Genomic DNA, 14,333 nt, shown 5'->3' with positions numbered 1-14,333 from the left:
GGCCCCCTCGGTTCCCCAACCTAACTCCCTGCGAATTTTATCTCTGGGACATATTAAAAAATGTTGTGTACAAGACAAACCCACACTCTGGAAGAACTGAAACGTAATATCCGTCACGAAATTAACAGCACTGATTGTTCAGAAGTACAGCGAGTTATGGGACATTTCATACAGAGGCAAGGGTGCCCGCAGAATCCAATCTCAGTGGTAGCAAGATGGTTAGAAAATCAGAGAAAACAGATGGATGAAGAGAGAGAAAACTGAACATGAAAAATAGCCGGTTCTGAAATCTAAAATATTGTGTGCACGCATTCATAGTTTAAAGCACTCACTTTTGTTGAATTGTTTACTGAAGGTTTGAGAAAATATATATCGAATACATAGAGAAAAATATAAAAAACGCGTATAAAATAAAAATTGGTAGCAATTGCTACCACTGGCTACCCCCTGTGGGCGCCTTGTACAAAGGTGTCAAAAATGTGTGGACAACGAAGATGGCCAGTTTCAGCACCTCCATCAATAAAGTTAGTAAATAAGACATTTTTAAAAATAATTACGGAAGCTTGTGAGTCATTCCACATCAAATCGCACAAATTTAACCTCGATTTGACTTTCATGTCTCTGATTTAGATAAAACAAATTTCACACATTCTATGGATTGAAAAAATAAATACGTGTTTTATTATTGTTGTCTATATCGATTATTGTAGTAGATATGTGTTATCAAAGATTCTGAAATAGTTTGCGCATCATTATTGTTAAACGTGATTATCTCCACTAATAATCATCACAGAGATTTTCTCTTTGTCTCAATTTGAAGGTGACAGTACATACTTTGTTCTCCGCATAATGATATAAAAATATAAGTTTGTTAACTTTGTTTTAAAAACATTTAAACACATAAAAATATGTTTTAACGGCAGCAGCTTACTTTAAAATTACAGAAAAAAATCCTTATATACCTTGACATTATTTTAACCACCCTTAAAAAAATCAGAATGCTACTCTGAGCCATTGAAGAATAATTAAATTATTCACCAAGCTGCGCGTTTCTTGAGTTCGCGTGCTGCATAAGTACTGTTGTAAGATGTTGTGCAGGTGCAGTTCTGGATGAGAGTCGTGAGACCACTTTACACTGTTCTACGGACAGAATATCACTCTTTCACGTAATTTATGTAATATAGTACTGTATTTAAATATTATTTTTGTAAAATATACACTTGTAAGAATGATAACTACAGCTTACACAACACTGCACTTTTAAAACTAATCACCTACAACCAATTCTATTTAATGTCCATCACTTTACTCTCACTTTGAAGTGAATAGTTCCTTATTATGGCTTGAGATTTTGTCAGTGGAACAAAAGAATGAAGTTGTAAGATACCTCGTACCACTTTTGCTTGTTGGTACCTTGAGTAGAAAATACGGCTATGTTATTTCTATTCACTAATGGTAAAAATTTAAAAGGAATATTATAAATAATGTTATTTATTCCATCAAGCATTAATTTAACATTTTCATGATGAATATAGACACAAACTGAGTGCGTGCCACTTGTTCCAGGGAGTACACATTCCTTTCTTCTGAGTTTAAAAATTTTTGAAAACCCTATTTTGATATACGGATATTGCTCTTTGAAACACTGGTAAGTTTTCTTAAGATTACATAGTATTCATAGAATTAATCTTTTCTGTTTGTGAACTCTCTTTGCATCTTCTTTAACTGAAACATAATTCTTTTTGTCAGCCATAACCCTCCTCACATCATCAGAATTATAAAACTGAACAACATTCTCTATTATAAATGTTGCCACACTTTTTCCGGATTTAGGATTAGGAGTAGCCAAAATCCCCCTTTCTGCTCATACTTGTTTAGAAATTCGTATCATGTGAATGATGATATTAAAAAACTGTTGAATTTTACTGTAGGACCAATTTTAAAAAATTGTTAATATTTGTATTTTGAGATTTCTGTCATCTGTTTCATGGAAGAAGGCTATCAGTTTCTGTAATATATCGGAATTATTTGAATTTTCAGCTGAAGTTGTGACTTCTGTGATATGAAATATTTTATGTTTAAGTGTATCTGTAACTTTCTGCACTTTTTGTTTCAGATATATTTTTTACATAATTTTATCTTCTTTATTGGCGATTCTCAATCATCACTAAGCTCTCACATATCTTCAATATATTATTTTTAAAGTTATTTCTTACTCGAAAGCAATCTGAAATCAGCGTAGTTCTATGTAAAATATAATAGATTATAATTATTTTTTTTTTGCATTTTTAAAATAATCTGTTATAAAAAAATAATTGTTTAAATGTGGCCCTCTAAAACAGCCCCATTAATAAATCAATTAATATAATATTCCATTTGTTCCCATTTCAAATGACACCAACACTTAACGTCTATGATGCATAGAATCTTAACAATGAGCATTTTCATACTGCGTTGTGCATGAATTTGTCATATAATTAAAAGAGTATAAATAATAAACTATTAAAGTATGATTCCAGAAAAAATTACAGACCTCTTATTTTGATCTGCACAACATATTTTAGAAGATTTTAGCAAATACTAAATGGTCACGTTTCGTATACAGATGTTTGATTTGACGTGGAATGACTCACATGCACACAACACAACATGATACCTACTCCAAAAGACTTAGGAATTATTGTTAGATAAATTAAAGGGAAATTGCTAAGTGTTGAATGGACATTACGTGCTTTTAGAACTAGAGGTTATCTGTTTATTTACGTATAGTACCACCGCACCACTGATAATGTATTACTCCCTCTCGCTGCGGCTATCACAGCTGTACCGTATGCTCCGGCGCACGGTCTCACTCAATCCGAGCCTTCCGGCCCAAACACACCATCAGTAAATTATTTGCACAGTGACTTCTTATTCGAATAGCATTCTAATACCAATGCAGTTCTACGTAAACATTTCAAAGAATATAATGACTTTTTTCCCCTTTTTTGAAATAGGCCCCTGATATATAAAAACGTATTTTAAAAATATAATCCCCTAAAAGGGGCCCATTTTATGTTTTGATTGAACACTAAAAATTAGTATATAATACTGCAATAATTGCACTTTAAAATGATATAAATACGGAATTTCTATGATTTATAGAATCTTCAGTATAACCATTTTCATAATACGTTGCACCCTAATTTACGGAAAAAGTAACATTTAATAAATGGCTAAATAATTGTGTCAGCCCCAACAAATTACACATGGGTAATTTAATTTAATCAATAGAATATATATAAAAAAACTGGAGCAAATACTAAGTTGTCATGTTTCATAAGCGTTCGATTTTACATGGTTGTATTACTGTGATTTTACACTATCCATTTCCCGCTGCAAGAGCATCATGAAAACCCCGATGCTCCTGTTCACACCTCTCATCTTATTGCTCTGTACTTTAATGGCAACAATTCGTCAGTGAAACAGAATTTTCTTGCTCTGCACAACAGACCTTGAGTCTCTTAGTAGATTGAATAAACTGCCAACAATGTGAGAAGTACTTTTGATATTCCATTGTCATTTATATTAAGTGAAATCTGTATGAAATTCAAGTCATCTGACAATAGAGGAAGTTATTATAGTGTAGTCAAATACATTCACACCAACACTGTTAGCAAAACATGGGATTGAAAACTTAGAAAATATTCACTCAGAATGTTTACTGGTAAAGAAAAATAAGAATTGCTGTTATGAGACTAAATGAAAACGAATCAAAAATTTGAAGACATGTTATTTGATTTTGATATCGCTCATTTCAATGCCATGAACATGATGAAAATTAAAATGAGTTAGGTCTCGCTTTCTTTTCTGATAAGATGAAAAATGTGAGATGGTGAATGCTATGAGATAAAAACCACAGGATTTACGAAATTCAGTTGTTGTTTTCCACGAGAAATGAAGGTTATTTTGATCGGTGTTCATTATAGATGTCTGTTGCTAGTAGCCAGAGTTGGGGTGTAGTCAATATATACTGCAGGGCTGTGTCTTCTGCAACCGGTATTGATGAGTTTAATTTACTTCTTTTGTGGTTTATGGATGGAGAGTATAGAAGAATGTGTTCCAGATCTTCATCATGATTATTACACCACAGACAAGTAGGATTATCAGAAATGTGAAATCAGTGTAGGTACAATTGAGTGACAATGTGACCTGTTCTGGCTCTTGTTAAAAATGTTTGAACATGTCTGGGCAAATTTTTGTACATTTCCAGGTCATTTGGTTTCTTTTGTACAGACTATAAAATTTTGCCTTTGTCAGAAGAGAGCCAAAGAGTAACAAAGAGGTACCCACATAAGCTGCATTAACACCAACGCAGTCCCACTATATTTTTCACTGCTTCTGATTCATGGAGTCCCTCAGTGTAAAATTCTCCGGAGGTAAAATAGTCCCTCAACCGGATCTCCGGATAGGGACTGCACTGAGAGATGCCAAGAATCGTACTAAAGTACTTAACAAATGACGAGGAAGAAAAAAACAGTATGTGTTACAAGTGATTGAGACAAACAGAAAATCAGTTCAATCAAACTCTACAAAATACATATTTTGTACTCTGGTTCGAAGTAATGTGTTATCAAATTATGAAATATTTTTATACTAAATTAATTGTTGTTAATATAAATTTAGCTATTTTACTACAATTATAAACTACATTATTGAAATTATTTACCTTGGAGTTTTGATTTATTAGCTTCCTTCCTTACATCGACATAAAATGATGTTGCTGTTGTTGTTAGTCCAATGCCTAGGCATTTGACAATAAAGTCATTCGCCATCTTACACTCCAGTATTTTTGTACGATGTCATTTTCCTGTAATAATGCTATGCATCTTTTGATGTGTTCCATGTTCATCTCTTTATTTACATCACAAAATACACAGATAGGTGTAAGGGAAATCCATATCCTGTGCAGGTGGCTTACCAAACAATCATGACTTGTTATCAACCTGAATATCTCAATACAGATTTATGTGGCCCTTGGGGATTATCTCGGGTTTCATCAATAAAATGTTCTAGGTTTTATCTTTTGCGCCATCCGAAGTTTGTTGTTTTTGGGCAGATCTGAATTTACTTTTGATTGGGTGTTTTACAGAATAAAATAGAAGTCCACTACTAGATGTTGTAAAATTTCAGTGCCTTTTTTAGCCAAAAAGTTTACCATTTCATTTCTCTTTATATCATAAAGGGAAGGAATCCACTGTAAACTAATTTTTTCCTGTAGTTTAGTTAGATAATAGAACATTTTCTTACAATTCTAAATTTTAGCTCCTTTTGTAGACTGTTGTGAAATTATGGCTTGTATGTCTGCCCTTGAATCTGATGATAGCATTTTGGAATTTATTTAATTTTAAATAAGAGGTTTTGCAAAGATATATACATAGCAGTAACTTCTCTTTCAAAATTTGTCATATATTCTCCTACAAAAAGGTAAAATGAAAAGAGAGAGAGCTTCTATTCCTCTTGAATGTGACATCAGAGATCCATCTGTATAAATCTGTAACCATTCCTTATGTAGCCAGTCTCTTCAAAACTAGTTTAGGCCTATCTGTTTCAGATTTTTTAAACATCGTCCATGAGGGCCAAACTGTGTTCTATTTGAATGGTATTGAATGGATTGTCTTTCATTATTAAATTTTCTTTCCTCTGAAGAATACTTAAGTCTTTTTTAATTTCCTGTATTAACTTTATAAAACTTTTCTATCGATGGTTTGGATATTGTACCAACTGGTTCCTGTAAGCTATATAACAATCTAATTACTCTCTCATACTGTATTAGTACTTGTTTTTTCAATTTCACAATTTTATTACATTATGAGTATTCACACCATATTGGCCCGTACCTAATACGATGTTTTTTTGCATAAAAACAGCGCTGCAAAAACTGGACTTGTATTATAATCGAGGCCTAAGCCATTTCAAGTGTGAAAGAAGTCTACTTACACATTACACAGACTTCTCAAAATCTGTGCTTCATTGGCTGGTCATGATAATATCTTTGAAAAATATTGGAGTGCAAGAGGTCAAATGACTTTACTGTCAAATGCCTGGCATTAGAAAACAACAACAACATTACACAGACTTACTATCAACGTATCGTGCATCTCACGTCTTCTTCCATGACGCGTACAGGACTGGGTCTGCTGCTCTATTAAGGTCACACATTCAATCTGATCTACCCTATTCCTGATTTTTGTTACTGTACTGGTACCATAATATTACCATACTCTCTCTCATATATTGGTTAAATTTATTTTAACGTGTTTAAAGTTTGTTTGAAGGTTTAGTAAATTCATGTAAAATACGAAAACAAAAGTCTATAAATAATTATAGATGACTGTACAAAGTTGCAGTGCACACTATTAATTTAGTCAACAATCTCAATCTAACCACCAATGAGATACTGCAATGGGGCAGTGTTTGCTATCATAGCAGGATTTATCCAATGATATCCTCTATTTACAGGTTTAACTATAAACCCAAAATGATTAAAAGCACAATTTGCAATTATATTTGTAGGAGTAAATATAACATTCTTCCCACAGCATTTTCTTGGATTAGCTGGTATACCTCCTCCAAAAAAACTCTTAACTACTTTAACTAAAAGAAGAATTTGAAAGAAATTACAGTACTACAGGAGATAAAGGTACAGTTCATTAGTTTTCTTTTATTCTATAACATTTTTAATGTGTACATTGTTTATAGTGTAATATTTTCATTTTCCTAAAAGAACATTTGAAAACTTGGGGTCATATTATATTCGATGTCGTACTTCATTTGGGCCAACATGGTAATTCAACTGACAGTTAGGGACCTGTTGAGCACTGCTTTGAATTTGGAGTTGAAACTTTACCAGAAATATTTTCTAACATTTTGAGAGGGTGCTCTGGTATTTAGACGTTACTTCATTTTTTCCTGTGCTATTATGGGCCACACTTTGGGTTGCCAACCCTCCTGTATTTCCCAGGATCTCCCGTATTTGCTTCTAATTTTTAACAGTCTCCCGGCTCCTGTATTATTCTTCTCTTTGAGCATTTTTCTCCCTTATTTTTGCATAATGTAAAAATTTTTATTCTAAACATTTGATTTTGCTGTGAATGAATGTTCACATGATGAATTATGTTTTTCAAGAGATGCATTAAAATGTGCAGAAAGTAATGCTTGCCAGAAATGGGTTTTAGTACTCACCCATCTAAAATCAAACTGTGTTAATATTATAAATTTGGAAAAACTGGCTAGTTTTGTTCTAAGCATACCAAGTAATATTCCTCATAATGCTCATACAAGGAGGGTGTTTCATCTCATGAACAATAATTGGACAGATGTTCGTAACATGAGCACGACACAATTAATCAAATAAGAGTTGAAAATTACAGTCAACTTCAACTATTATGTGACACAAAAGGCCCAAAATATTCTTAATTTAACCGTAGCTGCCTAAGTGTAGAATATAGTTGTTTTTTAGTAACTGAACCGAATAATTTGTCTATTTTATATGTGAAATTTTTTCCATTCCTTAATCTCCTGTATTTTCTTCAAAAAAAGTTGGCAACCCTAGCCACACTACTGCACACTTTACATAATTTGCAGTGGCCCTAGATACTAGTATGGGAGCAAATGAAACATGAATAGTTGGTATAAATGGCAGTTGTAGCCTTTGTACCCTAATTTGACAGTGGGGCGAAGGGAGACAACCTATTAGTAATAACCAATTGATTATGATAATTTAACATATTGTGGCGGCAGGCCAGAACATTCACATGCATCTGGCAGAAGGAAGGCGTACTGCAGCACGGGAAAAGGAGACGCGAACTTGGGCGGGCACTTGGGCCGTGGCGGAGAAAGAGGGGGAAGGAAACCGACTGTGGCGGAAGTAAGAAAATATCGGGAAGTTTCGCAAAGCCATGCGAGCCAATTATTGTAGAAGCTACGAGACGCAGTACATTCGAGAAAGTGTGATTTAGTAAATAAAAGGGGCACGCGAGTAGCCTGTGTGTTAGTTTAGTTAAGTTTGTTGGCCAGTTCAGTTGAGCCAGTCTAGTTAGACCGTCAGCTGCGAGAAAGCTAGTTAGCGGAGATGTATCCAGTGGAAGTCTTGGGTTCGAAGTTCAGTGGACTTAAGTGAGTACTGTGGCAGCGTCCAGGCGAGGGCAACGCGTCCGGAAGTCTTGGGTTCGAAGTACAGTGAACTTAAGTGAGTACTGTGGCAGTATCCAGGTGAGGACAACGTGTCCAGAAGTCTTGGGTTCCAAGTTCAGTGAACTTAAGTGAGTACTATGGCAGCATCCAGGCGAGGGCAACGCGTCCGGAAGTCTTGGGTTCGAAGTTCAGTGAACTGACTCTGGAAGTCTTGGGTTCGAAGTGCAGTGGACTGTTATCTGAAAGTCTTGGGTTCGACGTACCATGAACTTGAGTGAGTGAGCTAGAAGAACTAGCCAAAGCGAACGAACTATGAACTGAGAACTGACAGTTTTGTTTTGTAAATAGTGCTTTGTGAACATTAGTTGAAATTAGGAGTACATTGTTGTTCTTCTCAATAATAAACGTGAATAGTCATTGTCGTTCTGTGGAGTGCAATAACGACTACTGTGTTGCAGTGTTGAGTGGAATACCCATTGTTGACGGGTGTGTGGTTGTTGTTGTTGTAAATAAAAGTAACACTATTGTTGAATCAAAAGTTACAATATAAATTCATTTTTTTTGCTGCTTCAAGAATTATATTCGTAAGATTTTGTTGAGTTTGTTTTAACTCCAGAAAACTTATTTGAAGGAACTGTCATCATAATCTTCTGAGCATATAAAACCGTTTTTAAGTGAACACTAGTTTTTTTTTATTTGCTATGGTGGTTACATCACCCACTCATTCAAAACCCCCAGTATGAGTGGAGGATCACACCTGTCATTGGTTAATGGATTCCTCGAACCTAGCCAGGAGACTTTATCAGTTCTACCAGCTATCCTTACAATCGCCACTTGCGGGTCATTTTTATGCCATGACAGGCCAGCATATTTAGTGAAATAGCATTTCCCCTATTTCTGATGTTTTGGTTATATCACAATTATTCGGTCCCAAGAGCCTTGTTTGTAGAAACAGGTTGTACCACGAGTAGGTGAGGATGGGATTCAGATAGGAGAGGTTAATGAATGCACTTCATTATCTTTTACAGAAGAATGGTTACACATAAGTTATACACAGATGGGTCTACAGCTAACAGTAATTCAGGATCATGACCTACATGTGAATTATTCTCATTTTATCAACCAGTTGGATATCATACGACAAATTTTGATGCAGAAATAACTGCCATTCATATTGCGTTACAACAGCTCTTATATAGAATAGACAAATTTAAAACAAATTTAAAACAAATTGTCATACTCAAAGATTCTAAGGCAGTAATCTATGCACTTAACTCACATAAAATTATGTCAATCCAAATTCAGGAATGCCAGAAAATGATACAACTTCACAAGTTACAGAAAAAAGTCCACTTGCAATGGATACCTGCACATTGTGGAATTGCTGGCAACGAAACTGCTGATCTCCTAGCAAAAAAAGGCTCCAAATTAATTCAAAGTAAAACGAAGAATTTACCTTCCATATCTATAAAAAGACTAATTAAAAATAAATATAAAGACAAATATATAGAATTTATACACAAACAAGCTAAGGATAAAAAATCGAATATTTTAATCAATAAACCAGAAATCATTCCACAAACACCCTGTAAAATGACAGTAGCAAAATTTAGACTAATTACAGAACATGATAATTTAGCAAAACATCTAAACAAATTAGGTAACCATACAAATCCAAATTGTCCCCTGTACAACAAAGAAGAGGAAACGGCTGAAGAACATCTTCAAACCTGTGAAGCACAGAGAGACACTGGAGAGCGAGAGAGCTAATGGCTTCATTGCCAGAGCCAAGCATTTGATAACAACAACATATATGATGAGAAAATTGAAAATAGAGTATAATAACTGCAGACTAAAACTAAATATAGATAAGATTTATTACATGACAACTAGTAATGAAGAAATCATTTCATGTTAGAAAAAACTGAAGAATTGATTAAAGAATGTGGTAACTGAAAATATCTAGGAGAAAAAATTATAAAAGAGAGTCAGCTTCAAAGAGAAATTAAAGAAAGGGCAGCAAAAGGAAGGCCAATGATAAGAAGATAAATGGAATCACATTGGGATACATACATTTTTAAAACAACAGAAATAAATATATACAAATCATTACTTTGGAGTGTGTGCAACTTCATGGAGCAGAAATAGCGCAACAGACCTCAGGTTGCAGTGCTTGAACGGAAGTGACACCCTTTTCCACAAATACAAATATGGAATAGAATTGTGGATATTAAATTCAAAACTTAAATCTGAACCAGAATATACAGAAATGAACTTTTGAAGAATGTATACATAATGTTCAAAATTTGATAAAATTAGAAATGAGGAAGTAAAGAAAGGATGGATTATCAAACTTCTGTAATATTAATTATATCCATTGTAAACAATTAAATTGGTATAGCCATATTCGGAGGATGGAGGATGAGACTACTGAGACAGATATTGGAATGAGTACCGGTATCTATAGGAAGGGCGAAGAGGAGAAGACCACAGGTTACATGGATGGAAAAAATTAGTAAAGAGATTCAAGAGAAAGTAGTAGGAGGAGGAGACTGAAAAAATAGAGAAGACTGGAAAAGAAAGTTTGATCCCAGAAAGATGCTTGAACACTGTAAATCTGTGTTTTTATATACACAGAGTAGAAGGTATTCAATGACAGACTTCTTAAGAGATGTATCCTTAGTATAGTATCAATTGAGAAGTCCTCTACCATTCTCTTCTTTTGTACTTATATTTCTCAGAAATAATTATTTTACGGTACATGATAATTTGATAATTTTTTATTCCATTATCTCATAAACACATTTAGAAATACACAGTTTATAAGTTCTCAGGTTTGCATAATGTTTCAGTCACGTTTATGGTTTAAGAGTGTTTTAGTACTTTTATTAATAATAAATCACTTCAAGTATAGGATGTTTGGCAAAGCTGTTACCGAAATATAGAAGTGTGCTTCACTGTAAAGCCTGAGTTCTGTAGGACATACTTCGTACAGCATGTAGAGCATTCTGCAGGGCTGAACATGCAACAGGCAGTGTTTCTTTACATTTATTTCCCTCACTGCTGCGGGAAAATGGGCAAATGTTACTGAATTTACTGCGATGTTGCAATTTTTTCTATGAAGTCGATTTCCCACTAAATTAAAAGAAATAACACAAAATCGCAAAGGAAAATTCTGTTCCTCTTATTTTAAGGATTTACTCTGTGAAGTTACTGCCACTGAATACCTTCCACTTCACATAAGCTCAGTTCGTCAGTCCTCTTCACCCGAAGGTGTAGAGGCTTTGTAGAGGGCTTTCCAATCTATCCTCTCTATAGCACCAGTCCTGACATGGGATAAATCCACGTATATAAATAATTATCTCATCTTAGTTGTTGAACAGACTGCTCATTCAAGTAGAGCCTAGCTGGTTCCTCTTTCTGCATAAACATTACTTTTGTTGTGTCCTATTGCTGTGTAATGTGAGAAAGATGTTCAGCACACTCCTACTCCTGTTTTACCTGATCTTCCATTTCATTTTGTTATAAATTAGTTATTTTATGTCGCAATGGTGTGTAGTTTTTTCAGTTGTTTCTAATTTGTACTTGATGCTGTAAATACTTATGTACACTTTTGTGAGTCATATGTGTTCTAGTAATAAATTTTTGTTGTTGAAATGTAGATTAGATTAGATTAGATTAGATTTATTTATTTAACCTGGTAGAGATAAGGCCGTCAGGCCTTCTCTGCCCCTCTACCAGGGGGCTTTTATAAAGGAAAATTGACTAATAATGTTACATTAATAAAAGAAAAATCTCATTAACAAGCCAGATTTCAAGTTATTTTTTTAAGTTTTTCAATGATCAACTATCCACTCTTATCGTTCAGCATATTTATAAGCAGCATCACTTTTAATAATTGTTCTAACTCCTGCTACACATAATGCTGATGTGGTAAAAAGGCTGGACACAAAAACATCACGCTGTTTTAGCTGAATCTAGTTTTTCAAGCATACAGACAATGAGGACTAAACTAAAACTTACACATGGCAGTGTTATCGGCCGAGATTGGATCGGATGAAGATCCCATAGCACTAACCATGGGAGAAGATGCAGCTTCATTACTGCATACCTCTTCTTTCCTCCGGCAACTAGAGAGCTGAAAAAAACAAGCACCAAATATCCTTAAAAAGAAATAATGCTAAGTTCAAGTATATGATCACAGAAATAACAGTGTCAAAGTTATGATCTGTACATATTATATGGAATCGTGAAAGTCAAAAACCACCTAACTCCATTTCTTATCACTTCTGATTTTATGATGGAAACATATTTAAAACCTAGTATGCTATCCATTTATAACATAAAACATGGAGTTAGTCTGTTTCTGATGTCCATAAATATTTCGTCACTAGTTGGCAGCACCAATGCATCACTGAGCTGATACTGGGGAAATGGCCAACTGGAGATGTTAGTGAAAGCAATCATTCTGACGGCGAAGCAAAAGGAAAAAGAAAGCAAAATGAATAAGAATGGATAAGGAATAAGATCAAGAGTCTTAAATGTGAAGGAAAATGAAACAAAAACTGGGCAGGGAAGGGAAGCACTACATATTGAATGCAGGGGAACATATTGGGAACAGGAAGCAACAAGATGGCACAGTATGCATATTTACAAGCATTGGTGCAATCTCATTCCATGAATGAAATGTCCAGTTTCTTATGTCTATGAAGTAAAGTTAAGATCTCAGGAGCATATAGTTTGCCTCACAGCATTTTTTAGCCTTCATAGTATGACAGAGGTGCACGTTAAAAAATCATTCAAGATGTCGACTTCAGGATTATCACCGCAAGATATGCTTGGGAATCACTGCAATAGATCAAATACTTTAGAACCCTATGGATGGATTGTCATACAGTATTCGTAAATTTCCATACTGAGTAGCTATCTGTCAAGTACTTTATGGTTAGATAAATGTATGAATTATTTCTTAAAGCTTCAGTTACGGGTGAAGCTGCACAAGACAAAAACAAAAGTCTTTTATACAGAATTTCAGCAGTATAAGAAGAGAAGAATCCCACAGAAACAATGACTTTCGACTTCAAGCAAAATCTCTCTGTTCCCATCACAAATGTTTCTGATGAATTCTACCTGAGGCAACAGCGGAATTCAAGTATATTGAGCAACGATTTCCCATTAGAAGGCACAGTTACTTTCCCAATCTAGGGACTTTGGTGAAACTGAAAAAAGGACAGAAAACAGGACAAAGTAGAGACACCCAGTAACTGGTACAACAACATCGTACGTGAGACGTGAAGTTCATTGTAGTTGAGGTAAAACATTCCACTCTCCTTGAGTTCAAAAATCATTTTCAGAAAGACTGTAGCAAACAGGAGAATGAGAGAAACACCAGTAGAGTAATTTTTTATTTCAGGATGTAAGATTATGAGATACGGTACTCTTATTTACACAAACATGATATTCCTGTCAGCAACACAATGAAAGGTATAGTGTGCAGCAGGATCATCTTACAGAAATCAAATTCAATAATGTCATTTCCTACAGAATCGAAGTACAGTTCGCTTATCTCCATGAAAAGGCAGAAAATAAGTGATCTTAAAAACCTAATGCAGTTTCTATCAGATAATGCTTATTTGTATTACAGAAAACTGTTCGAGCTATGTGATAATGATAATGCAGTTAGCACAAATGATTAAAGTGGTCTAATATGGAATATGTATGAATATTTCATGTACTTAATATTCATTAAACAAAATATATAACTGAATTTAGGAATTTAACAAATTCTGTGGAAGAAAATAAAACTTAGGAAATGGGTATTGAATATTGAATATTTGGGAACAATTTCATTTTTAGGAGAGGGTAATGGTTGTGGTTCTAAATATGACATTAACTGATATAAATACCGGTTTCAAAATATGTGTGTTTAATGCAATCAATAGATCACTTTTCTTTATATTTCTTGTGTTTCTATATCATTGTAATATAAAACAAGTATCGAATATAATATTTTGTTACATTTATTCTTTATGGAAATCAAAAACCACCTAATTTTAGGCTCATATAATATTTTTATATAAAAACCTATTATAATTATAGTTATTGTGATGTTAAGAGTTGGTTTACATTAAGGAAATGCAACTATTTAAAAAAAATGA

General features: G+C 34.0%; 1 protein-coding gene across 1 annotated transcript in view; it reads right to left on the bottom strand.

The window, feature by feature from the left end:
• The window catches only part of Dora (zinc finger SWIM domain-containing dorado), a 260,924-nt gene that overhangs the window by 86,368 nt on the left and 160,223 nt on the right, over positions 1 to 14,333 (bottom strand). Inside the window, exon 15 of the mRNA XM_069825149.1 lies at positions 12,199 to 12,313. Within this exon, the coding sequence (XP_069681250.1) occupies positions 12,199 to 12,313 (115 nt within the window). The remainder of the gene's footprint in view (positions 1 to 12,198; positions 12,314 to 14,333) is intronic.

The sequence above is a fragment of the Periplaneta americana genome, chromosome 4 (assembly GCF_040183065.1).
Source record: "Periplaneta americana isolate PAMFEO1 chromosome 4, P.americana_PAMFEO1_priV1, whole genome shotgun sequence".
Lineage (NCBI taxonomy): Eukaryota > Metazoa > Arthropoda > Insecta > Blattodea > Blattidae > Periplaneta > Periplaneta americana.
Note: the sequence above shows the minus strand (reverse complement) of the source record. Positions and strands in the feature narration are given on the sequence as shown.